The sequence below is a fragment of the Bos taurus genome, chromosome 17 (genome assembly GCF_002263795.3).
Source record: "Bos taurus isolate L1 Dominette 01449 registration number 42190680 breed Hereford chromosome 17, ARS-UCD2.0, whole genome shotgun sequence".
In the NCBI taxonomy this organism is placed as follows: Eukaryota; Metazoa; Chordata; class Mammalia; order Artiodactyla; family Bovidae; genus Bos; species Bos taurus.
The window spans coordinates 51,953,079-51,978,940 of record NC_037344.1 but is presented as its reverse complement, the minus strand read 5'-3'; the positions used below and the strand labels follow the sequence as shown (position 1 = coordinate 51,978,940).

Genomic DNA, 25,862 nt, shown 5'->3' with positions numbered 1-25,862 from the left:
AGCTCTTTGGTGCTGAGTTTATACCAGTAGGTTAAAGGGCATTAAATGTCTGTGAAGAAGTACAGAGACATGGTTAGAGATATGTGTGTGTATATATATATATATATTTTATTTTCTTTTTAAAAATGGATTTCCGCATTTGTGATGACATTTGGCTGCGCTGTGCTGCGTCTTTGCTGTTTTGCAGGGGCTTTCTGTAGCTGTGGCGCGTGGGGTGTATTCTCTCGTTGCGGTGCATGAGCTTCCCATTGCGGTGGCTTCCCTTGTTGCAGAGCTTGGTCTCTAGGTCTTGAGCTTCAGTGCTTGTGGCTTAGTTGCCCTGTGGCACTTGGGATCTTCTGAACCAGGGATCGAACCCACTTCCCCTATATTGGCAGGCAGATTCTTAACCACTGGACCACCAGGAAAAATTTTAAAAGTTTTAACTTTCTTAAAAACTTTTTTTCCTTCTAATTTTTTGTTGAGGTGTAATTGACAGAAATGTGTATCTTAAAGCCACAATTCCTGCCTTCCCCACGATTATGAAGGAAATGTGAGCTTGTTCTAGAAAACTGAGAAGAACAGAAAACACAGAGATGGAAGTGAGTCACCTGTAACCCCGCTGCTCAGGGGGGGCCACCGTTTGCCTTTCTGTGTGCGTTCTGTTAGTCCTTGTTCTTGGGAGAATGTGGGGTTTGGTTTGGTAACTTTCACTCAGATTCTAGGATTTGTTTTTAGTGTCACGTTTAGTATCTTTTGGGTCCAATGTCTGACCTCTGAAAGTCCTTACAAACCCCAGAGTGGATTTCTAGTCATTTTCTCCTTTGTCAGTATCATTTTTAGATGCTGACCAGTCTCTCTGTCAGAGCTAGACTCAGGCATGTGGTTTCAGATCTGTGTTTTTTATATTATATATATCCCTGTTCCATATTATGTCTTAGGTGGTTGTATTCCCTGACACAGTACTATTTTTAAAATCATTAAGGAATGTTCAAAGTAAAATTCACTATAAATGCCTTTTCTCCTCCAGTGTAGTTTCTTTAATAATTTATCTTGAAATAATTTCAGTTTACAGAAAAGTTGCCAGAAGAGAACAAAGCCTTCTCCTGTTCCTTCCCAACTGTTACATTTTGCTGCCTGTACTGTTACCCACTTTCTGCACATCTAGTCCTGTTTTCTTTTTTTTTTTAATGTCTGTTTTTGGCTGCGCTGAGTCTTTGCTGCTGCGCCCAGGCTTTCTCTAGTTGTGTGAGTGGGGGCTGCTCTTCAGCTGCGGCGTGCAGGCATCTCATCGTGGTGGCTCCTCCTGCTGCAGAGCACACGCTCTAGGCGCGTGGGCTTCAGTAGTTGTGGCACATGTGCTTAGCTGCTCCTCGGCCTGTGGGATCTTCCCGGACCAGGGATCGAGCCCGTGTCCCCTGCATTGCAGGCTGATTCTTACCCACTGTACCCCCTGGGAAGTCACATCCCCATTTTCATTCATCTCCTTGCAGACCTTCTGAGAGGAAGCCATGGACAAATGTTCATTGCCCATCACAGGAATGCTATTTTGTATTGTAACCCATCAGGCTCCTCTGTCCATGGGATTCTCCAGGCAAGAATCCTGCTATAGGTTTTCATGCCCTCCTCCAGGGGATCTTTCCGAACCAGGGATGGAACCATGTCTCATGTCTCCTGCATTGGCAGGCAGGTTCTTTACCACTAGCACCACCCGGGGAAGCCCAATAACCACGATACAACCCTCCAAATGAGAAAAATCAACATGCCTGCAGCACTTTGGTGCAGTACAAACATGCCCTTCAGGCTCCTCACAGTTTGCCTTGTTTCCTTGCTGGGCCGCTGCCCTGGGGGAGACTGTGACTTGCATTCGGGACAGACATCGTGTTCTGTGGGACGACCCTCCTTTGGGTCCATTCAGTGCTTCCTCCCGACCAGGCTCTGAGCACACGTTGCTGATGGGAACATGGATGTTCTGGTCCTTTCAGCACCTCCCACCAGGGGGCATGTGGTGTTGGTGTCCTGGTCATGCTGGTGTCCGCCAGGTTTCTCCACTTACATGTCACCCTTCTGCCCTATGTAACTGTTAAGTGGTTGCTGAGGAGATACCCCAAGGTTATTGGTCATTGGGGCCTCAACCCTCACCAAACTTCTACCCACCAGCCTCAGCCTCTGTGGCGACTCTCTAGAACTCGTCACCTCTGTCGCAGTTGCCATCATTTTCCCTTCTGGGCTTACTGGTTACCATCCTGCAGAAGGCAGTGCTTTCCCTGCCCTCACCGTCTCTCATTCATCCACGAACTCAGACCTTCCTCTTTATTTGATTCTGTTACGGTCCTTTTTTGTTTCGATGCCCAGATTGTCTGTGATTGGGCCACTGGGAGTCCCTTTGTGCACGTTTCTCTGGCCTTTGGCACGTTCTCAGCATTCAGCAGGCAGTCGCTTACTTCCTGTCACCATAGGATGGCCCTGGTCTCCGCCTGGAGTCAGCCGTTCCTTCAAGGACCCCTGGTACCTTTTAGTAGAGGATGGAATTTAGAAACCGGGATCTGGCTGTTTGAGTTCTCGGGTACTGGAGTGCTGTTGTTTCTGGGCCCTTTCAGCAGTCAGGTATGCACACACACCACACACACACACACACACACGCACGCACGCACACACACCACACACACACACACACACCACACACACACACACACACACACACACACCACACACACACACACACACACACCACACACACACACACATACACACACACCACACACACACACACCCCCTACATACACACACACACACACATACACACACACCACACACACACACACACCCCCCACATACACACACACCCACACACACCCCCCCACATACACACACACACAGCTGTAACCACTTCTGCAGCTACCTGTGCACATTTATTATAGACCATTTGTTCAGGGACTTTCCTGCTGGTCCAGTGGTTAAGACTCCGTACTGCCAGTGCAGGGCGTGTAGGTTCGATCTCTGGTCAGGAACCAAGACCCCTTATGCCCTGTGGTACAGCCAAAAGAGGAAAAAAAAAGAAAAGCAACAACCCCAAACCTGCCATTTTTGCAGAGTATATCCTACAGTTCTAGACATCTCTTTTTCTTTTTCACTCTCTTCTGATAGTAAAAAATCTGGCTCCCCTTATCGACAATATAGTTCACGAATTGCGTAATTTAGGTATTTATTCAGTGTACCCAGCCTCCCAGCCACATCAGCCGTCGCCGCCTCCCCGGTCCCCGGCCACCTTGTGTCCTTAGCTTCAGGATCCCACCGCCTCCGCTTTGCCTGAAGGTCCCTGGCCTGTTTCCTGTCCCACGTTATTTCACGGCTTTTAAAGCCACCTTTTAAATACCATCTCCCAACTGGATATACTGGCTTGGACCTCTGCCCCAAATACCAGACTTCTGTTGAACTGGCTCCTCCATAACTTTGAAGTTCCCTGAAGACATTTCCACAGGATGCTTAAAACTGAACTCCCTCTCAGTCTTCCCCTGCCTCCCAGACCTGACCTTCCAGCTTGCCTGTCTCAGTCAGCGACAACTCAGCTCTCATCCTTCCAGCATCCAGAATGATTCCTGTGAAACTAGTCAAACTCCCCCGACCACACCCCCAACCTAAAACCCTCCCTTGGCTTCCTGTCTCACTCAGCCAAAAGCTCAAAGCCTCACAATGTCCCAGCCGGTCACCCCTCTGGCCCTCGGTCTGGCCATTTCTCTTCAAGCAGGCTGGCCTTCTCACTTCCCCTCATCTTGCCTCTGTCTGAGCTTTGTCTTGGCTCGAGAGGCTTTTTCCCAGGATCCATGTGGCTTGCTCCTTGCCCCTTCACTCCTCTAGACCCAGATGTCACCTTCTCCAGGAGGCCTTCCCTGATTGCCTGATTTAAAATCGTAGTCCCCAACCCGCTTCTCCCTGTCACCGCCCCCCCAGCTTTATTTTCTTTTTTATAATTATTTTCATTTTTGGCTGCACTGGGTCTTTGCTGCTGCATGGACTTTTCTAGTTATGGCGAGTGAGGGCTACTTTCTGGCTGTGGTCCTTGGGCTTCTCAGTGTGGTGGCTTCTCGTTGCAGAGCATGGGTTCTAGGTTCACAGGGTCAGTACTTTTGGTTTCTGGGCTCTAGAGTACAGGCTCAGTAGCTGGGTGCATGGCCTTAGTCGCTGCATGGCATGTGGCTGGACCAGGGATCGAATCCGTGTCTCCTGCATTGGCAGGCAGATTCTTTACCACTGAGCCACCAGGGAAGCCTAGCTTTATTTTCTTTATCACCCTCATCTCCACGTGGCATATTACGTTCTTTCTTTGTGTCTCTCACTGCCAACCTGAATACAAGCTTCCCTCCCCTCCTAGGTCAGGAACTTTTGTCTGTTTTGTTCACTGCTGTATTCCTAGCACCGGGAACAGTGCCTGGCAAATAGGCCAAAAACCTATTTGTTGTTAGTTGTAGAATACTTGTAAATACAGTCAGTTCTCATTATTTGTATAGTTATGTTGTACAGTCTCCACAAGAACCGAGCCATTGCTCCTAGGAGAAGCATAGGGTTGGGTTCCTTTGAGCCTCTGGTCAGTGTTTTTGTCAACTGATCAGTCCATAACCTTGTTTTATATGTGTTCTGTTTAAAGACACCGTACTTAATATATACTGTTGATTCATTAGCATTCACTGCCAACCCACGCTAGCATGCATGTCTGAGCAACTCATATGGGACTCACTTAAGGGCAACTCACAGCCTTTCTGTGCTCAGGAACACTCAGCAGCACTTTAGCAACACCCCTGAGGGCCGTTTCCAATATCGAAATTACCAAAAAAAGGCACAGAAATGTGAAAAACTTGGAGCTAGACAGACCACGAAAAGGACACGCGTTTACAGTATGAACTAATGGTCACCTTGTTTGACCTCAACTGGAATATGCACGTTGAGGAACTCAAAATTTTTGTCACTCTGCATGTCTGCAAATGATTTAAAAACTGCTGCAAGTTTTGGTTTTGGGGGTTATATCTGGAGTGAATTTGCAGTTGTGGAATCTGCAGATGATGAGGCTGGACAGTGTTTGTTGAATGAATGAACACATTAACGAACTAACTCTGACAGAGTACGAGCTGCCAGGGTTTTCAGAGTTCTACCTGCAGAAGTAACAGTCATCTTTATCCTTTGTAGGGAGAAGTCATAAAATGGTATGTCTTTTTGATATCCTTTTGGGGAGAGCAGATTGGCCACAAGGTTAAGAAGATATGTGATTGGTAAGAAAAAGAAATATTTTATTTCCTTTATTTCTTCATTCTCAGTAACCTCTAGTTTTCCTTAGATAGGTCTCTGAAGAGTAACATAGTGGTTGCAGAGGCTGCTGGGCTTTGTTACGTGATTTCTTTGCTGTAATGCAATGTTTTCAGACATTTAATTTGTCATCTGCCTTGCCAGTGTAATACTTAAGATAATTCGAAAGTAAACACCGTGTTTTTAACATTCCCAGATTTGATTTCTTTCTTGGGAATTAAGGCTCAAGATCAATTGGGGAAGGAATCCCGGTTTACTATTTGCTGCCTTTCTGTTGCTTTGAGCCACGCATCAGCATATCTGTCCTCCTGGAGCAGATGGCTCATCCTTTGTCCAGCCCTCCACAGTTAGCTTCTTTGCCCTGGGGAAGGGGGCCTGGCAAGTGGTGGAGAGGGTGGGCTCAGAGCGGCCCGCCTGCCAAATGAGGTGGTACAAGTAAAAGACTATCAGGCCACATGAACCTTCAAGAAACGCAGAGCAGTGTCCCAGCAAGAATCAGTCTGGGACTTAGTTTTGTCACTAGTGGGGAAATAAACAAGGCCACACCAAAACTCAAAAGAATGGCCTTTTGTTTTCTTATACTCTGGGAAATTTTAGCTGGCTTTGCTTCTTGCTGGGGTAAGGGTGGGACTTGGTTATTTCCTTTGGATCAGTGTTCACCAGAGTTTGATACACAGTCACTGGTGTTATGAAAAGTAATTTTAGATGTTACATGGGCAATGTAACTTGTTCTTACTTTAATAGATGTATATTTATTTTTATGTAGATGACAAAAACTATAGCCAACACATAAACCCCTGACTTCACAAATATCATTGCTTAAGATAAAGCTAGAGTAAGAATTTAATTTTGATGGTCAGAGTGTAGAGAGAAATAGAAAGCATGGCATTCAAATACTGAAGCAGCGTGAGAGATCTTGCAGCTTGGGAGGTGCGGCCCTGCCTCCTCTCTGACCTGGTATCACATGGCCCCAGGGGATGTTTACTGTGAAAGTGAAAGAAAGTGAAAATGAAGTCGCTCAGTCATGTCAGACTCTTTGCAACCCCATGGACTGTAGTCTCCTCCATCCAGGCAAGAGTATTAGAGTGGGTTGCCATTTCCTTCTCCAAGGAATCTTCCCGACCCAGGGATTGAACCCAGGGCTCCTGCTTTGCAAGCAGACACTTTTACCGTCTGAGCCACCTCAGCACGTGTCAAGGGCAAGTGCCAGGAATCCAGAACTTCTTTCTCCCTTGATTTTCTTTTTTTATTTCAAGTTTTTTGTTAAAAAAAAAAAAGGATTATAATTAGTTGCTTTACAATATTGTATTAATTTCAGCTATAAACCCTGCAAATCAGTCATATGTATGCATATATCTCCTCCCTCTGGAACCTTCCTCCCACTGCCTCATCCTGCCCCTCTCAGTCATCGCAGAGCCCCAAGCTGAGCTCCCTGTGCTGTACGGCAACTTCTCACTAGCTGGCTATTTCACACATGGTAGTGTGTATATCGGAGAAGGCAATGGCGCCCCACTCCAGTACTCTTGCCTGGAAAATCCCATGGACGGAAGAGCCTGGTAGGCTGCAGTCTATGGGGTCACTCAGAGTCAGACATGACTGAGCGACTTCACTTTCAGTTTTCACTTTCATGCATTGGAGAAGGAAATGGCAACCCACTCCAGTATTCTTGCCTGGAGAATTCCAGGGACAGGGGAGCCTGGTAGGCTGCCGTCTCAGGGGTTGCACAGAGTCGGACACGACTGAAGCGACTTAGCAGCAGCAGCAGCAGTGTGTATATGTCAACACTACTCTCTCAATTTGTCCCATCCTCTCCTTCCCTGTTGTGTCCACAAGCCGTCTCTACATCTGTGTCTCTTATTTCTCTCTCCTTTTTTTTTAAGGTAATTATTGTATGTTCTTTGATTTATGTTATACACTCCCAGCTTAAGGGTCATGGTGAATTTAGAACATTGAAATTGGGAATGAGCTTTTAGGAATCATTGAGAGCAAAAATGGAATTTGGAGCCAAGAGAGAGTTGGCTAAATCTGTGGAATTCAGTGGACATTTGTCCAGTGTCCATCTGTAAGGCCTTAGCATGGCCAGGTGCCTATGTCTGCACCTTTTTCTCCCAGAGGGCTGCTTTTATTCTGGTTTGGAGGAAATATGCCCGGACGGTGTATTAAATTTAGCCCTAGTTTTCTACATAGCTTCTTGTAGTTCTGACGGCTGCGGCACTGTCTCGAATCCTGTCTTCTAGTTACCACTGCCACGTTTACCCCTACCCCAACACAGCCGAGGAGCGCAGAGAGATCCAGGAGGGACTGAATACCCGGATTCAAGATCTTTACACCGTGAGTGAACCAGAAACTTACCTCCTTATCTGAGGGCTTGTGAAACATTTACAAATCCATTTAGTTTCTTTTTTAATATGGAAAATTTTGGTTGTGGACAAATTAAGACGTTTTAGGGAGACTGGAATGTCACCTCCTTCCTCTTCGTGGGCGTTTCATTTTAGCAGCCTATTAGAATGATGAGGCTTTAAAAAAAAAAAGAGTCTGATTATCTTTGATCTGCTGAAGTGTAATTCTTCATCAGATAGGATGAGTGAGCCCCATGTAAAGTGCTGGCTGTAATTTTACCAGCACTGTTTTAAGTCATCTTTCTGCTTAGGAGTTCACTCTGACCTATTTGAGTGAAAGAGGGTTTCTTGGCAGAATGGGATGGGAATTGGTGGCTCCTGGGGTTGACAGGAAGTGGGGTGAGGCTGGAGTGGGTAAGAACTAGGGACCTAGGTCTCTGGGCCCATCCAGGCCATCATGCTGCCCTGGGGACCACAACACCTCACTGTTCTGTGCCCTGGGCTCCTGTTCGGGAGAGGCAGCTCCAGGCCTGGAGGAGAAGGACTGAACTTCCTTAACTGTCCCCAGAGAGGCTGGTGCCTGGAATCCCCCCATCATCGAGGAGAGAGTACCCCTGGAGGAGGTCAGGTGCCCGGCAGATGCTCCGCTGAGATCCCGTGTTTGTCTTCACGCAGGTGCTTCACAAGACCGAGGACTATTTAAGGCAAGTGCTGTGTAAAGCCGCCGAGTCGGTCTACAGCCGCGTGATCCAGGTGAAGAAGATGAAAGCCATTTACCACATGCTGAACATGTGCAGCTTCGACGTGACCAACAAGTGCCTCATCGCCGAGGTCTGGTGTCCTGAGGCTGATTTGCACGAGCTGCGAAGGGCGCTGGAGGAGGGCTCGGTGAGGCGGCCCTCCCCTCCCCTCTCTCCCCTCCCCTCCCCTCTCTCCCCTCCCTTCCCTTCCCCTTTCTCCCCTCCTCTCCCCTCCTCTCCTCTCCCTGCTGGCCCTTTTCTGCCCAAGGTTGGAGTGTATCTCATCAAGCTCAGGGCGATGAGATAGATAGGAGAGGACACCATGTCGATGCTTTTGAACCAAAATTGCAGAGTCAATCACTGGAAGCTGTGTGCACATGCATTCTTTTCTCCTTAATTGAAGTTTAGTTGCTTTACAGTGTTTTCCTGTATACGGCAGAGTGATTTGCACAGGCTTTTTAAAACCAACCTTTCATTTTATATTGGCATATAACCGATTAACAATGTTGTGATAGTTTCAGGTGGACAGCAAAAGGACTCAGCCATACCTGTACAGGTATCCACTCTCCCCCAAAGCCCCCTCCCATCCAGGCTGCCACATAACATTGAGCAGAGTACCCTGTGCTGTACAGTAGGTCCTTGTTGGTTATCTATCTTCTAAATACAGCAGTTGCGGTGGCATTTTTAATTTGCTTGTTTGAGTAAGTAGTTCAGTGACATGTTTTATAAGTCAAAAAACTATTATTAAAGAACCAGTGAAGGGACTTCCTCTTACCCAAAGCCTCAGTTTTGTTCAGTTCCCCTGCTCAAAGACAACCCTTGTTTTAGTTTAATTATGTCTTTGGGTTTCTTAATCATAGATAAACAAATAGGAATATATAAAAGGGGAGAATTCCCTTCCTTCACAATAGATTATGTGCTATTTATACTTTCTTTTAAGAAAACTTCCCTGTTTTTATAGCTATTTAATATCCTGCTGGAATGGATGTTACATGGTTTATGGATGCGAATACCACCAGCGCAGAGACTAACACTTGACCTTTGACAATTCAAACACGCACAGATTTGCCAGATACTGGGTAGATTCCCAGGATGGAATTGCTGGATCAGTTTTGCCAGATACTTGCCAGATGAATGCAACCAATTGTTGCATTTCCCCTATTTTGAGTGAGGGTGAATATCTTTCTTTCATTAAAAAAAAGAAAAATGTATTTATTTTATTTTTGGCTGTGCTGGATCTTTGTTGCTGCTCTCGGCCTTTCCCTAGCTGTGGCGAGTGGGGGCTACTCTCTAATTGTGGCGTGCTTCTCTAGTTGCAGAGCATGGGCTTAATTGCCCCGAGGCATGTGGTATCTTCCCAGACCAGGGGTCAAACCCAGGTCCCCTACATTGGCAGGTAGATTCTTAACCACTGGACCACCAGGGAAGTCCTAAATATCTTTTTGTATGTTTAAGAGCCTTTGAATTTTCACTTTCTGGTGAGCTCTCTGTTCACATGCTTTGCGCATTTCCCACTTGGGGGTTGGTCCTTTTCTTACTAATTTCCTTAGCTCGTTGTCTGTGATACGAGAACAAATGTTCTCCCCCATTCTGTCACTTGTCTTACGGTGTCTCTTTCTGTCTGTTTGCTTTGGTCCTGCGGAAGTTTTTGGTTAAATACACTTCCATGTATTCAACTTGGTTGAACCTATTAATCTCAGTTCCTGTGGTCTCTGAACTTTGCTGCTGCTGCTAAGTCTCTTCAATCGTGTCCGACTCATTTCCTTCTCCATTAGACCATGTGCCGCTGCTGCTGCTGCTAAGTCGCTTCAGTCGTGTCCGACTCTGTGTGACCCCATACTCGGCAGCCCACCAGGCTCCCCCTTCCCTGGGATTCTCCAGGCAAGAGTACTGGAGTGGGGTGCTGTTGCCTTCTTCCCTGAACTTTGAATCATAGGTTATTCTCACTTTAGGACTATGGGCTCAGTCTCCCGTGTTCCTGTGTGAGTTTTTTTTAACTGGGGTATAGGTGTTTTACAATGTTGAGTTAGTTTCTGCTATACAAGAGTTTTTCTGTATCAAAACTTAGTTCTTTACTGAAAATAATAGGTTTACGTACTTCAATAGACAAACGTGTTTTTTTATGAGCTTTTGGTTAATCACCTTGTTTCTTCACATAATTCTGTGATGGTACAAAAACATCAAAATAATGATGGCATAAAAATAGTTATTTTGGAGTATGGGGCATCTGTTGTATTTATTTAAAGATCTAGATGATTCTTATTTATTGAGGTAGCATCAGTTTTGAGAGACATGACTGGTACTCTAGTGCATATGTGTGTATATAAGTAGCCCCAGGGTCGCCAATATAAAACTGGAATTTAGTGGTTTATCTCCTAAAAATGTTCAAGAGAAATTTAGAGACAGCTGCAATATTACCTAATAAAAATGAAATATAGGGAAGAATAAATCAGAATGTCAATATGGCAACATTTTGTTTTATTTCTGTTACACTCATCACTGCCCACTTCCACCACTCAGGCTTGCTAGATTCTTCCTTCTGTAAGACCACAGCCCCCAGGCGCACCCTCCCTGCCCATCCCGGGAGGCTCCCCCAGTTCCTCCTGTCACTCCTGGCGTACTTGGACCTCCTGGCGGGTGGTGATCAGTACTTCCCCACGTGGCCCTGCACAGGGCCTTGTCATAGCAGGCCACCAAGATTTGTTGAAAGAGCTCTTGGGTGGTAACTTTTTCTTTTTTTCTTTTTTTCATGTGAAAGAGAGAGAGCGGTGGTACGATCCCCTCATTCATGAACACAATCCCAACAAAAGAAACTCCCCCAACCCTGATCCGCACCAACAAATTCACCGAGGGCTTTCAGAACATTGTGGATGCCTACGGGGTCGGGAGCTACCAAGAGGTGAACCCAGGTCGGAAGCCTGCATTTGCTAGTCTTTATATTTTATACATTCTGTGCATCACTGCTGCTTTTTTCCCCCTATGAGAATGTAACAGACATTTGGAAAAATAGGCTCACTAGTAGCTGTTTTGTTATTTAGTATAAGCTGTTTATTTTATTTTGAACATGCCTGGTGGCATGTGGAATCATACTTCCCCAGCCCGGGATTAAACCCGTGCCCCTGCATTGGAAGCATGCAGTCTTAATCACTGGACCACCAGGGAAGTCCCTGAAGTGTTCTTTTTAACCTGTCAATTCTCTCTTGAGAATTTGGGAGAAAGTCAAGATCATTATATTCGGTCGTGTTTGCATTAACTAGAAATTTCTGCCTCTGCTGCCAATCAGAAATCTCTTGCTTTTCCTGCAGCTCTCTTCACCATCATCACTTTCCCCTTTTTATTTGCCGTGATGTTTGGAGACTTTGGACATGGTTTTGTGATGTTCTTATTTGCCCTCCTGTTGGTGTTAAACGAAAATCATCCCAGACTAAATCAGTCACAAGAGGTAAAAATTTAAAAATGTTTCATTTTTGGCAATAACCGTAACCCACCTGACTGAGACCTAGGTGGGGTGGGTCTTCATTCTTGTGTGATGGGAAGTTCTGTGCCATGAACTTGATTTTTATTTATACATATATATTTTTAAAGTGTTTATTTATTTGGCTGTGTTGGATCTTAGTTGCAGCATGTGGGATCGAGTTCCCTGACCAGGGATCAAACTCGGGTCCCCTGCACTAGGAGTGCAAAGTCTTAGCCACTGGACTGCCAGGGAAGTCCCCATGAGCTTGACTGTGAGCAGTCTGGAGAGGAGCGGAACTTCAGCTCCTGTTCCCCGTGGTCCTGTCTCACTCACCGCACTTCGCTCCCCACAGATCATGCGGATGTTCTTCAATGGTCGCTATATCCTCCTGCTGATGGGGCTGTTCTCAGTGTACACGGGCCTCATCTACAACGACTGCTTTTCCAAGTCAGTCAACCTCTTCGGCTCCAGGTGGAACGTGTCTGCCATGTACAGCTCCAGTCACAGCCCAGAGGAGCAGAGGAAGATGGTGCTTTGGAAGTGAGTGTCTGCCCAGCGGCCAGATGGTGTCTAAGGTGGAGGGCGTCACTCTGAGGCTCCCTTGCCATCACAGGAGGCCCTCACCCCTCTTTTGTGTTACAGTGACAGCATCGTCAGGCACCACAGCGTGTTGCAGTTGGATCCCAGTGTTCCCGGAGTGTTCCGCGGCCCTTACCCTTTCGGCATTGATCCTGTGAGTATACTCCTCCCCTTAATATCTCAAGTTTCTTGCTGCTGCTGCTGCTACTAAGTCTCTTCAGTCGTGTCCGACTCTGTGCGACCCCATAGACGGCAGCCCACCAGGCTCTGCCATCCCTGGGATTCTCCAGGCAGGAACACTGGAGTGGGTTGCCATTTCCTTCTCCAATGCATGAAAGTGAAAAGTGAAAGTGAAGTTGCTCAGTCGTGTCCAACTTCTAGCAACCCCGTGGACTATAGCCTACCAGGCTTCTCCGTCTATGGGATTTTCCAGGCAAGAGTACTGGAGTGGGGTGCCATTGCCTTCTCCACAAGTTTCTCGCTAGTACCACCTAATTTTTCAATGAAAAATGTTTTTAGTTTTGACCACTCTGTGTGGCTTATTCCCTTAGGAACTAAGGTCAGGGCCTTAGTTCCCTGACCAGGGATGCAGCACTTGCCCTTAGCAGTAGGACCTCAGAGCCCTGATCACTGGACCACCAGGAATTCCCAGGATCACCTCGTTTGAACTGTCACAGAGGTTTCACAGACGGTTGAGCACGGTTCAGGTGGTTTTACCTGAGGGGCTGGTTCTCGGGGGTTTCTGTCTGGATGACAGAGGCTCACCGGGTATTCCGAGTCAGGCTGGTGTGCAGATGAAGCTGACAGTCCATTTGAGAAGCAGGATCAGTGCCTGAGTACAAGTCCACGGAGAGCTGGGTTACAGTCTGTCCTACTCCCTGACCCCCTTGATTCTAGTAAAAAGTGCCACGAAACGTGCTGCTGCTTCCATTTCTTCTTTGTGCACGTTAATTATTTTTTTATCTTTTGTTTTAGAAAGAAATAGTGTGGGATTCTAGAATGGGAAAGGGAGCTTAAGCTTATCATGGTGCTTATTGAGGTGGTTGTTTGAAAGGGGAAAAGTGTGGGGAGAAGGAAAGAGAGGCAGTGGCTCTGGGGCTGGGGCTGTTCCACCTGCCCGCCCCGCCATGGGGCTCGGCAGGCGGCTGCTTCTGAGGCCCAGGCAGCGTCTCTCTAGACTCAGGGTTCTTCTCGAGGAATCTCAGCCTTAAGAGAAGAGCTTAGAAACCACCTCAAGGGACTTCCTTGGTGGTCCAGTGCCTCAGACTCTGCCATCCTGATGCAGGGGACCTGGGTTCAGTCCCTGACCCGGGAACTACATCTCGCCTGCCACAGCTGAGTTCACAGCCGCGAGTACAGAGCCTGCATGCTGCAGCTAGAACTGGGCGCAGCCAAGTGAATAAAGCCACGTCAGAATCGGTTTGGAGGGAGGTGATACAGTAATGAAAAAACCCACTGATAGGAGTCTATCATCCCCTTATCTGAGCTCTCCAAGGGACGCTCTCTCCTAATTGTTTATTCTTGTCTCTAAACATAATGTACATAATTGAATATTGTTGCCTCAAGTCTTAATATGATAGGAAACTTGAAAAAGCTTGACCACGGTTGCCTTAGGGAATAGCACTTACATCCTAAGGCAGTTGAAGGAAGTTAAGTTTTCTTTTTTGCTGTTTCGTTTTGTCTTTAGATTTGGAACTTAGCCACCAATCGTCTCACTTTTCTAAACTCTTTCAAAATGAAGATGTCTGTGATTTTAGGGATTACTCACATGACTTTTGGAGTCATTCTGGGAATATTTAACCACTTGTAAGTACAGATTTTTTTTTAAACCAATATTTATAAGCCACGTTTTTGGTACTAATATTTCTTAAACTTTGCTTGTTGATAGATTGCCTAGATCTTAAAGGCAGCCAGTATGGGGGTATGTTGTATTCATATGATCCTGTTTTGATGATCAGTTTTTTGGCAGCTTCTTTGATTCAGCAAATATTTGTTGAGCATATAGACTGTGCCTGGCACTGTTAGGGGTTGAACAGTGAGATCAGAAAAAAGTTTTCACCCTCATGGAGTTTATGTTCAAGTGAGGGAGACATGCAGCATGTTCATTCACATTTATTTCCAGAGGTGATTTTTGTCATATTCTTTTTGGTTTTATAAATCAAAAACTTTTGGTTTGTTTCTTACAGCTGGTATATTAGAAGTAAGAGATGATGTCTTTTTTCTTCTAATTGAATCTGAAAGGGAAAGACTAGTCTTCTCTCCTGTCCTCACATCTTTTTGTGATTATATCTGGGTCATAACACAGATGATGTGATTCTGAGATGGGCTTTGTCATGGAGAATTTAAGATTAATTTACTCTTTACTTTTTATCTTAGTACAGCTGCCTGCTGCCGCTAAGACCTGGTGCAACCAAATAAATAAATGTTAAAACATTTGTTCATGGGTTAATCAATTCTGTTTTTTGCCCTAGACATTTCAGGAAGAAGTTCAATATTTGTCTGGTTTCCATACCAGAACTGCTCTTCATGCTCTGCATCTTTGGATACCTTATATTTATGATCATCTATAAGTGGCTGGTTTATTCAGCTGAAACCTCCAGAACTGCTCCTAGCATTCTGATTGAATTTATTAGCATGTTTTTGTTCCTGGCTAGTGACACAGGTGGTCTTTACCCAGGGCAGGTAAACAATATTTTTTTTTTTCTTCCCCCATTCTTAGGAACTCAAGGGAAGTCCTTATGAGAACCTTTTTGTTTCGATCAGTAGAATGATTAAAGGTGATTCCCATGGCCTCCCAGGCACTGAGCGGCTTTCTGTTTCTCTCTGTTATCACAGGGGCGTGTCATTCTGCCAGGAGTGCTGTCTCCGGGGCTCTGGTCAGACTGTAATCCAAACTTGCTGCCACTCCTTAGCTGTCAAAAGTGGTGGGGAAAGAATGTGTTAGGGAGGGTTCCCGAGTACTGCTCATCCATCTGTCTTTCCAGTTTTTTCTTTTCTTTTCTTTTTCCAGTTTTTTTCTTTTTGAATACTTTGATTGATTTATTTATATTTAAATAATACCACTGAGCCACCAGGGGAAGCCCCTCCAGTTTCTTTAAAATCAGTTTCTGATTCAGCCAGGCTTTCAGAGCACTGGCAGTTGGACTATGGCACATGGTTCTCTCCAGAAATGACTTTTCTATATAGATGCACATTTGTGTGATGCCACCCATATCAGCTATGAGTTTAAGAAACAAAAGGTAGAGACCCTCTGACAAATATAATGTAGCTTGCATTTACTTTACGTTCTTGCTGATAGACATTCTACTTGGTTGTCACTGGTTTTAGCGTCCCAGTGACACTTGGTAGGTCTTTGCGTGTTAACCGGCTTCCTCCCCGTCTGCACCAACAGGAGCATGTCCAGAGGCTGCTGCTGCTCATCACCGTGTTGTCAGTCCCCGTGCTTTTCTTGGGAAAACCACTCTTTCTGCTGTGGCTGCACAGGGGGCGCAGTTGTTTTGGGGTTGGCAGGGTAAGTGTGAGCTCGGATGCACGTTCGTCGATGGTGAGCAAAGTCTGTTTTTAGCTGTGAAAAGTTTTGTAAGGAAAACACCTTCCAGGAATTCCAGTGGCTAAGACTCCACGCTTCCTCTGCGGCGGGCATTGGTTCAATCCCCAGTCAGGGAACTAAGGTCCTGCTTGCTGTGCAGTGCAGCCAAAGAAATAAATAGATTTGGAAAAAAACAAAACACCTTCCATGGGATCCAGGCTTTGATTTAAAAGCTAAAGCTTCCCTCACTGAGCACTCTGGTGTTGGCTGTTCTGCAAACGTGTGGTGCCAGGAACCTGCACATCTGGGCGTGGGAAACTGGTCCCCCTTTAATGAACCCCAAACATAGCAGGAGCTTGCACTGAAATCTTTCAGTGATGCTGGTCATAACTAAAGTGTTTTTCTTCCTTATTCTTGCCTCTTCATTTTTTAAGGTGCTTTTTTAAGTACCATAATTAAAGGAAATTTGGAAAATACAGAAAATAGTGCCTTGAAGTTTTCCTATACAGTTATAAACAGTGTTAACCATTTGTTGAGTTTCTTTTCAGACTGTTTTCTTGTTTGTCTATATTTCTTTTTTTAAAAAATTCTGGGGCTGGGGTGGGGGAAATATTGTGGTAAAATACACGTGGTGTAAATTTTCCATCGTAACCGTTTCAGGCGCACAGTTCAGTGTGCACCCCAAGTACACACTGGCATTAAGTATTTCACACTGTGCATCCGCCTCCCACCCATCTCCAGAACTCTTCCATCTTCCTAAACTGAGACTTCATATCCATGAACACTAATTCCCCATTTCCTCTCCCCAGCCCTTGGCAACTACCCTTCTACTTTATGTGTGTATGAATTTGACTGCTTTAGGTATCTCATACAAGTGGATTCAGGTAATATTCTCCTTTTATTTTAGCATAATGTCCTCAAGATTGATCCATGTTGTAACCTGTGTCTGAATTTCCTTCCTGGGAATTCCCTGGCGGTCCAGTAGTTGGGACTCTGTGCTCACTGCTGAGACTTGCCTGGGTACAATTCCTGGATGAGGAACTAAGATCCCACAAGCTATGTGGTGCCAAAAAATAAAAAAGGAAGAGAAAGAATTTCCTTCCTTTCCCCCCCCCACTTTTTGACTCCATAGTATGTGGGATCTTTGTTCCCTGACCAGGGATTGAACCTGTACCCCTTGCATTGGAAGATGGAGTCTTAACCACCAGACCACCACGGAGGACCCTTCCTTTTTAAGGCTGAATAATATTCCACCATGTGACTACATTTTGCTTCTCGGTTCATCCATGAACGGGCACTTGAGTTGCTTTCACCTTTTAGCTGTTGTGAACAGTGCTGCTCTGAATGTGGGCATATAAATATCTGTTGGAGTCTTTAGCTTTCGGTTCTTTTGGGTATATGCTAGAAATGATCGTTCTTTATTTAATGCTTTGGGGAGCCACTGAACTGTTCCACAGTGGCTACACCATTTTATGTTCCCGTCAGCAATGCACAGGAGTTCCTCCACACCATAATCAATGCTTACTTATGCTCTTGTTTTTTTTTTACAACAGCCATCCTAGTGGGTATAATATGCTCGTTTTCTTTTAAAGGGCTTTTTATTCCTGAAGAGCTGAATCTTTAACAGAGTCGAAGGGGTTCTAACTTTGATGTTGTCACAACCTTGCAATTTTAAAGGCACTGACTCTGTTTTCTTTGGGTTGTTTTTAGAGTGGCTACACACTTGTAAGGAAAGATAGCGAGGAAGAAGTTTCTTTGCTGGGAGGCCAAGACATAGAAGAGGGGAACAACCAAATGGAAGATGGATGTAGAGAAGTGACGTGTGAAGAGGTAACCTTTTCAGTTACTGTTGTTGATGTGAGGAGCCAGGCTTGCACAGAGATGATCGTCACAACGAGAGTGATAACAATCACTTTTTTTTTTTTTTAATTTTTACTAGTCTAATTGACTTACCATCGTTAATTTCAGGTGTATGGCAAAGTGAATCAGTTATACATACACATACCAGTTCGGTTCAGTTGCTCAGTTTTGTCTGACTCTTTGCGACCACATGGACTGCAGGATGCCAGGCTTCCCTGTCCATCACCAACTCCCAGAGTTGCTCAAACTCGTGTCCATCGAGTCAGTGATGCCATCCAACCTCTCGTCCTCTGCTGTCCCCTTCTCCTCCTGCCTTCAAGCTTTCCTAGCATCAGGGTCTTTTCCATTGAGTCAGCTCTTTGCATCAGGTGGCCAAAATATTGGAGCTTCAGCTTCAGCATCAGTCTTTCCAATGAATATTCAGGACTGATTTCCTTTAGGATTGACTGGTTTGATCTCCTTGCAGTCCAAGGACTCTCAAGAGTCTTCTCAAACACCACAGTTCAAAAGCATTAATTCTTTGGTGCTCAGCTTCCTTTATATGTATCCATTTAGATTCTTTTCCCGTATAGGTCATCACAGAGTACTGAGTAGAGTTCCCTGTGGTATACAGGAGGTCCTTATTAGTTGTCTGTTTTGTATATAGTAGTGTGTATATGTCAATCCCAATATCCCAGTTTATCCCTTCCCTCACTGTCCCTTGGTAACCATACATTTATTTCCTCTATCTGTGACTCTGTTTCTATTCATTGATAGTAATCATGTTAAACATCAAAACTCAAAGCAAAACAACCGTTCCTCAAAGCTTTCCAAATACTATTCTCTTCATAGAATTGTCATCATAAGGATTTGGGGTTAACATTTTGTGGTTCTCAGTCTTACAATGGGATTTATAGTGTTAACATCACAAGTTGCGATATTAAATGACTTAAGGTGCTGTGAACATTACTTTCAGAAGATTCTCATCTCCATGAGAACTTCTCCATAGTTGTAAGAAAGAGACCCTGTTCACACTGGCTTCAGGGGGATTCTGCTGGCGCAGGTCAGGATGTGGGGAGAGTGGGCCTCAGGCTGGTGAAGCTCTGGATTCCAATCCCAGCAAGTTTGGCTTGGGTTTTCTTCTTAAGTTTGCTTCACATTCTGAAGCCAGTTGGCCCCACGATGTGGGAACTGTAGCCACAACGTGCACTGGGCTCGTTTTCTTCAGTCTTTCAATCAGAGAAAACCACTCTTAGCATGAGGAAGAATCCTAAGGAAGTGCTGTGATCGGCCTGGCTGGCGTCACTCGCCATCCCCAAACCAGTGACTGCTGTAGTTGTCTGCATGGGCTGCCACAACCACACTCGGGGGCTTGAACTGAAGAAATTTCTTTCTCACGGTTTTGGAGGCCAGATGTCCAAGGTCAAGGTATTGACAGGGTCAGTTTCTCCTGGGGCTTCTCTCTGTGGCTGTGTCCCCACATGGCCTTACTGCTGTGCATGCATCTCCTGTTGTCTCTTCTTATAAAGACATCAGTCCTACTGGATCAGGCCCCAACCTTATGACCTCATTTAACCCTAATTACCTCCTTAAAGGCCCCATCTCCAAACATACTCATACTGGGGATTAGGGCTTCAACGTACGACTTTAGGAGGGGGCACATTTTAGCTAATAACGACTGGCTATGGATCCAGGGTGAGATGGGAGAAGAAGCGTTTCCTCCCAAGGAAGGGAAGCCCAGTCCTGGCGGACAGAACCAGCATGTCTGCTGCTCTCGTCTACTTTATTTTCTTGGAAACTTTTTTGGTTGTTCAATGAGGACTAAACAAGATTTCTTACAGTCAGCCTTTTGTAATTATTAAGTAATTTAGTGCTTTAATTTGAGACAGTTAATAATTAACTTTCTAAGGTCATAAAAAAACAAAAAGCAGACCTGGAAGAATGTGAGAGGCGTCTTCCCCAGTGTTCTACAGTCTTTTCACTGTTAGGGACTCTTTTTCTAGTTTCTCGTTCTCAGACTCGTATTAAGATGCTCTTATCCATTAAACACACGTACATTCACAGTCTTCTACTCTTGTAGTTGGTGGATGTCTGGTTTTTCATGATACGTTTTATAATTACTAAGAGTAGCTCAAGAACCTCATTGGGCTGTCTGAGGGCCATGGTGGTTGTGGCCTCAGAGTCCGGAGTTCTGGTCCAGTGCCTCCAGCTCACCTGTGGGGTCAATCCTGGGGACGGGAGTGGGAGCTCCGTAGATCGAAAGCTGGGTAGCGGCAGAGCTGTGAGCAGAACTGGGATCTCGTGGCTCCGTGCCCCTCACGCTCTAGCACGTCCTCAGCAGCGTTCCAGAAGCCAGGCCTGTCACCGTCGTGCATGTCGTGTACAGAATCTAACCAGGTTGTGTCATCTCTCGTAGTTTGATTTTGGAGAAATATTAATGACCCAAATAATTCATTCCATCGAGTACTGTCTGGGATGCATCTCTAACACTGCTTCGTACCTGAGGCTCTGGGCACTCAGTTTGGCTCACGCACGTAAGTTTCTGGTTTGACCTGCAGTTCCCAAACTCTGGGCCAAGACACCCTTCAGCACCTCAGTTAACTCATGCGGGCACTGTGGGACACTAAAAATTTTGATGGAAAGGGCCCTGTCTATGATAGAATGGGGACTGTTAGGTTGTTTGGACTTGACTACTTACTGCCCTGGTCTCCTGGGTATTTCTTTTGACTTCAGGGTGCTGTGAAAAAAATCACTGGGACACAAGTTGTTTTCAGGACCGAGAAGGCTTAGGAACCTCTGGCATAAGCATTTTACTCCCTCTGTTCTGACCATTATTATTTTTGTTTTTACTGTTATTTTAATTCAGCCCTGCCTCACCAAGTGTGATGGTCTAGTTATGTCAAGCAAGTCCTGAGACAATGCTGATGAATAGTTTTGATTACAGATAGTCCTCCTTTTGCATGCTCTGGTGATGCATGGATTTCAGTTACCTCCATTTACTTAAGTCTCTCCAGCTGCCCCAAAACACGGTTGAAATTTCAGTTTCTACAATAAAATCTGAGTATATGGGTACAAAGCGCAGGCTTCACTGCTGGCCTTTTAGCCTACAAGTCACTATGTAAATAATACACAGCACATCATGACCAGAGACCAGCGACATCACTTCTTCAGAGCCTGTTGTGGTTGGTCCCTGTGCTTTTTCATTTCCTCATGCATTTATAAACAAGAATAAGAGAGTGTTTTCATGTTCTGATAATTTGGAAAGGTCCCAGAGCAACTGTCATTTTCCCCGTTGGTCCCTGAACCTGCTTCTCAGTTCGTGCCCAGACAGCAAAGTGCATGGTGGGCTTGCCTCCTTGTAGGCCAGTGGTAAACTTACCTGGCATTTAAAAGTGGATCCGTGAACTGAGGGAATTGGCCAACAAAGATGAAAAAATGCACCAAAGAAACAAACGGTGATATGTTGGAAGTGAAACGCAAACGGAATGTAACAGGAGTTTAGGAGAAAGAACTGACGTGGGGGTGTGACACTGCTGCTGTTCGAGAGGTGAAATTTGCAGCCAGAGGAACTTAGTAATGTACGGAAGATGCTGGTGTCCCAGAAGTGATGCTGCCGAAGCTCCAGGAGGTAGTTCAGGACTTGGAAGGCGCAAAGGACACTGTAGAAGCTGATTCCAACTTGGAAAAGAGTAGGACAGCTTGCTAGGTATTAGGGAGAAGGCTTGCTCTGTGTCCAGGTGCCTGGCTCTCCCAGGTCACATGAGAAGAAGGCTGTTCAAATCACCCTTGATAAGTTCTTACCAAACCCACCAAACAATTTAATACTCAGTATTTCTAATGTTTAAAAGATAGATTTGCTCTTTTTTTCATTTCCTTGTGCATTTATAACCAAGAATAAGAGAGTGTTTTAATGTTTTGACAGTCATTTTGAAAGGTCCTGGAACAACTGTCATTTTCTCCATTGACCATTAAGGATGCTTTCGCTGGTCACTGTTCTGCCCCTGCTCTGTTGTGCAAAGACTATCTGTACTTTTGAAAATCACCAGGTGATAGAGGTGTTCTTTTGCTGGTTGGCACACTGATATTTTTATAAGCATAGCCGCAAGTTGAGACTTTTCTGGTTGGAGGGGGCGCTGTGGTCCACCATCTTCTATTGCAGAGGAGGAGACTAAGGCCCAGTGAGGTTCGGTGCTGGCGCTGGATCACCTGCCTGACCAGTTAGTGGCCGAGTCAGGACTGATGCCCAGCTTCCCACTGCCTGATCCAGGGCTGTACTGGGACCGAGCCAACCAGACCCCCATCTGGATCAAGATCTCTCCTTGGCAGGCAGGCAGACCTCTGATTTCTCTGGAATGTCAAGTCATCCTCCACATTTGAGATGATCAGGTTGCTCACGTAACTTTTATGTGAAGAGCAGATTATATCTTTTATGGGTGTATATTTATTTTAGAGATAACAATTCAAAATTTCTCAGAAGGAAACTCAGTCTAGCTGGCTAATGGAAGTGACTCACTGAAGGTCAACAGAGGTTAACTCTGCAAAATGCTTCCCACGCAGAGTTGTCTGAGGTCCTGTGGGCCATGCTGATGCACGTCGGCCTCCGGGTAGACACAGCCTACGGGGTCTTGGTGCTGCTCCCAGTGATCGCTTTCTTTGCAGTATTGACGATTTTCATCCTTTTGATCATGGAAGGGCTTTCTGCATTTCTTCACGCCATCCGCCTCCACTGGTGAGCTTGGAATTGAGCTTCAGAACTGATATTTAAGACAGTAACCCCCCCCCCCAATATATATACACGTAGAACATTTCCGGTAATATGTATGTGTACCTACATTATTTAGGCTAGTTCTTTCCTTGCCAGTACTGAGATCTGTATTCTGATCCCCTGAGTTAAAATTCTATTTTGTTTCTGAGGTATTGTCCCTGACATGTAAAAAGCAAGTTTATATTTGGTGAATAATTATGTGTATTTAATATTTTCAACTCCCTTTGGGTCTGACAGGTTACTTTATCTCATTGTAAGCCATATTTCTTAATGTTTTACAATATATATCAGATTGTGTGTCCAGTTACGAGGAGAGAGAGGTTCCTAATTCTCGTGTGAATGTCCATAGAGTGGCAGGTAACATGAGGTGTCAGCATTTCTTTCATGGGAAAGCCAACAAAGGGTCAGTGTGTGTGTGTGTTTTATCTCAGTGAAAGTATTTGTGCCAAGAGCATGTATGGAATGAAGCACGTTTGGAAATACAGGAACTTTTTTTTAACTTAGTAAATGTTGTTTTAAGAAATGTAGGAAATGTTATTCAGAATCTTTCGTTAATACTTTTTTTTTTTTTTAGGGTAGAATTTCAGAACAAATTCTACGTTGGTGCAGGCACCAAATTTGTTCCTTTTTCATTCAGATTACTTTCTTCGAAGTTCAGTGATGACCTGGCGTGATCATATTGAAGTATCCAACAAGCTTTCAGATTTATGGAGAATTATCATGTTGTAGAATTCCTTATGTTAAATTGATAGGAAAAATTCCAACTTCATTAATTGCCTTATGAGACAGCCAAATCTGTAAGATATACCTCTTCCTCATATGTTAAGTATTTTGTAAACTTTCTCAATTTCAGATATATAAATTTCTTTCCATTTTTATGATGAGCAAATGTAAGTTCATGCAAAAGTTATGGTTGTTTTTAAAAATACAGGCGTGGGAGAGAGAAGCCAATTTTGAATGGTGAATTGAACATAGTCTTAGATATTTGATTCCTTTTCATTTTATTAAAAAAAAAAAATCCAGAGTTATTCTGTCACCTGAAGTTGTCAGATAATATTTTCCAACAGCTGAAGCTAAGTAGTTTTAAAAAATTTAATGATGGATAATCAGAAGATTCACATTTATTATATTTTGCTTAATTAAAAGTATGCAAACTTTTTCATTGTATGCGATCTAGAATTACAAGTAGAATTATTTGTACAGTTTTGTCTTGTTTTAATAATTGGAGAAAATGGGATAAAATAACATGCAACACAATGGTTATCCCACTTGTATATTTTTTTAAAGACTTTTATCCTGTTATTCTTACATAAAACCAATTATGATAATTGTATATTTGAGAAGATAAACTGTGTACTGAGCCTTAAAATCCAGTGTGACTTTAGAAGACATAATATGGATATGATTTGAATTTAGTTGGCTGATGTTCCTGAACCAAAAAGGGTTTATACTGAGTGAAGAAGGAAAGGTAAAAAGTAGTATTTTGTATATTTTTATAATAAAATATAAATTAAGATATTTTACCATGAAGAGGTTGCACCTGTCCTTGAGAACAGTATAATTATGATGTTCCACTTTCAGACTAATTCTAAATAAATGTCTGATAAAGGCACTTAGAGTTAAACTTTTTAAAACTACTAAGATCAGTTGAAAACCAATTCTTACTAAGCCATTGTGTATAATCTTCAGTTTAAATTCATCTTTTCACTTGACATTTGAGTCAGTCCAGTTGAACATTTTGATCTGTCCTGTATTTTTATGTTATGTTCATTTTTCATATTTTACTGTAACGGGTTTTAGATATTTATTTTCAAAAAGAAACCTGCGGTGTTTTCCCTTTCTTAACATTTTGAGTAATTCACATGAAGAGACCTGCTTATCTCCTTCACCCTCACTGCTAGGAGAGAGTTTGGGACTTTCATTACAAGCTAAGATCATGGTGGCCCTGAATTTAAGTGTTATCTCTTCAGGTGATTTCAAGGCCTGTTTGCTGAGGGGCATGAACCGAACATCATGACGTAACTGTGACTCTAACATTAAACCTTTTTAATTGTAGTCAAGATGCCATGCTACTCCTCCATGAGATGTTGTCCCTTATCTTAAAATATCAAACAAAATGATGCTGATAAAACTTAAAAATGATTCTTCTCTCAATGTTAAGTTTCCCCAGAAAGATATAAGGTTGGATACTTCTGGTGGATGAATACAAAATGTGGTTAATGCCTTGCAGGCTCAGACTTGTCCCTCACAGGTTCTTATTTTTATTATTTTACTCCAGGGGTTTATTGTAATAAGATAACTAATTCGTTTTTAGGAAACCAACAATTTCAGGGCACTGTTAACTGACTAGTAAACAGGAAACCTACAGGATCTGCCAGAATTCTTTTCCACCCCCCACTGGCAGTTGTCAGGGGGACCCCTTTACCTTTATCAGGGCATAGAACAGAGTGAAGAGTCACTTTTCGGTTGAAACCTATGTAGTAGTTCTGTAGAATGTAATGGTATTATTAAACACAAATTGTTAGTTCTAATTTTTGTGAAAGAACTCTCAAGAATTAAGAGTTTGATGACATCTTGTAGGCTTCAGGGTACATTTTCTTTCTTTATATAGTTACTGGTTCTATCATGTTACTAGAGCTGTTGCTCTTTTGTTTGCAAGTGATTTGGTAGAAGTATTATGTATACGGTTGTTAAGATGTAACTTCGTTCCTGTGATAGCAAACTTCCAGAGGAAAAACAGTCAATTGTCTGGATGATGCCAAGTATCTGTTTATTTCGCTAACTCGAAATGTCACTACTGCCACATTCTCCACTTTCCATTCAGCTGTTCATTGTGAAATAAAAATCCAAGGGATTTCTTCAGTAAAATAGAGGTTGATTTTGCCCTGCAAGGATGAAGAGGGTCCTTGCAGTGGTGTGATTGTGCTGAATCAAGAAGTGCAAAGAGGGTTTGTTGGAGGTCATGCTGAGCCTTGGACTGGCCATTCATCATGAGTAAGACTTTGAGGGGACTCACCTTTCACTGAAAACTCCTCAGTCCTCATTTATGGAATGAGTATTTTATAACAACACTCTGATCTCAGTTTTCATTCTGCAGTAGTTTAATAAGGCATAGATTGTGTATAGCATTAAGTAACTTTTATGTCTACGAATTAAAAATTCAGACACTTTAGGGCCTAATTCATTTTGGACAAGAAATAACAACATCAGCTGTTCCTCAGCCTGCATTTACAAACAACCTTATTAAATTTAAAGCCAGGTTTGCTTGCATGCCATCTGGTGTATCTTCAGCAGGAAATCTTAGTTCAAGATGATGAAAATAAGACAGTTTGGAGTG

The 25,862-nt window shown here is 44.0% G+C and overlaps 1 protein-coding gene and 1 non-coding gene across 2 annotated transcripts in view; both read left to right on the top strand.

The window, feature by feature from the left end:
• The window catches only part of ATP6V0A2 (ATPase H+ transporting V0 subunit a2), a 39,725-nt gene extending 14,823 nt beyond the window's left edge, over positions 1 to 24,902 (top strand). The window contains 14 exon segments of the mRNA NM_176637.2: positions 5,161 to 5,243; positions 7,515 to 7,608; positions 8,292 to 8,504; positions 11,115 to 11,265; positions 11,662 to 11,798; positions 12,166 to 12,353; positions 12,456 to 12,546; positions 14,080 to 14,198; positions 14,864 to 15,074; positions 15,784 to 15,903; positions 17,632 to 17,751; positions 20,177 to 20,294; positions 22,318 to 22,489; positions 23,100 to 24,902. Coding sequence (NP_788810.1) covers positions 5,161 to 5,243; positions 7,515 to 7,608; positions 8,292 to 8,504; positions 11,115 to 11,265; positions 11,662 to 11,798; positions 12,166 to 12,353; positions 12,456 to 12,546; positions 14,080 to 14,198; positions 14,864 to 15,074; positions 15,784 to 15,903; positions 17,632 to 17,751; positions 20,177 to 20,294; positions 22,318 to 22,489; positions 23,100 to 23,199 — 1,917 coding nt within the window. The 3' untranslated portion in view covers positions 23,200 to 24,902.
• MIR1721 (microRNA mir-1721) lies at positions 14,653 to 14,718 on the top strand. Its single transcript, NR_030872.1, has one exon. It is a non-coding gene; the product is annotated as a microRNA mir-1721 (primary transcript).
• Positions 24,903 to 25,862: the final 960 nt, after the last annotated feature.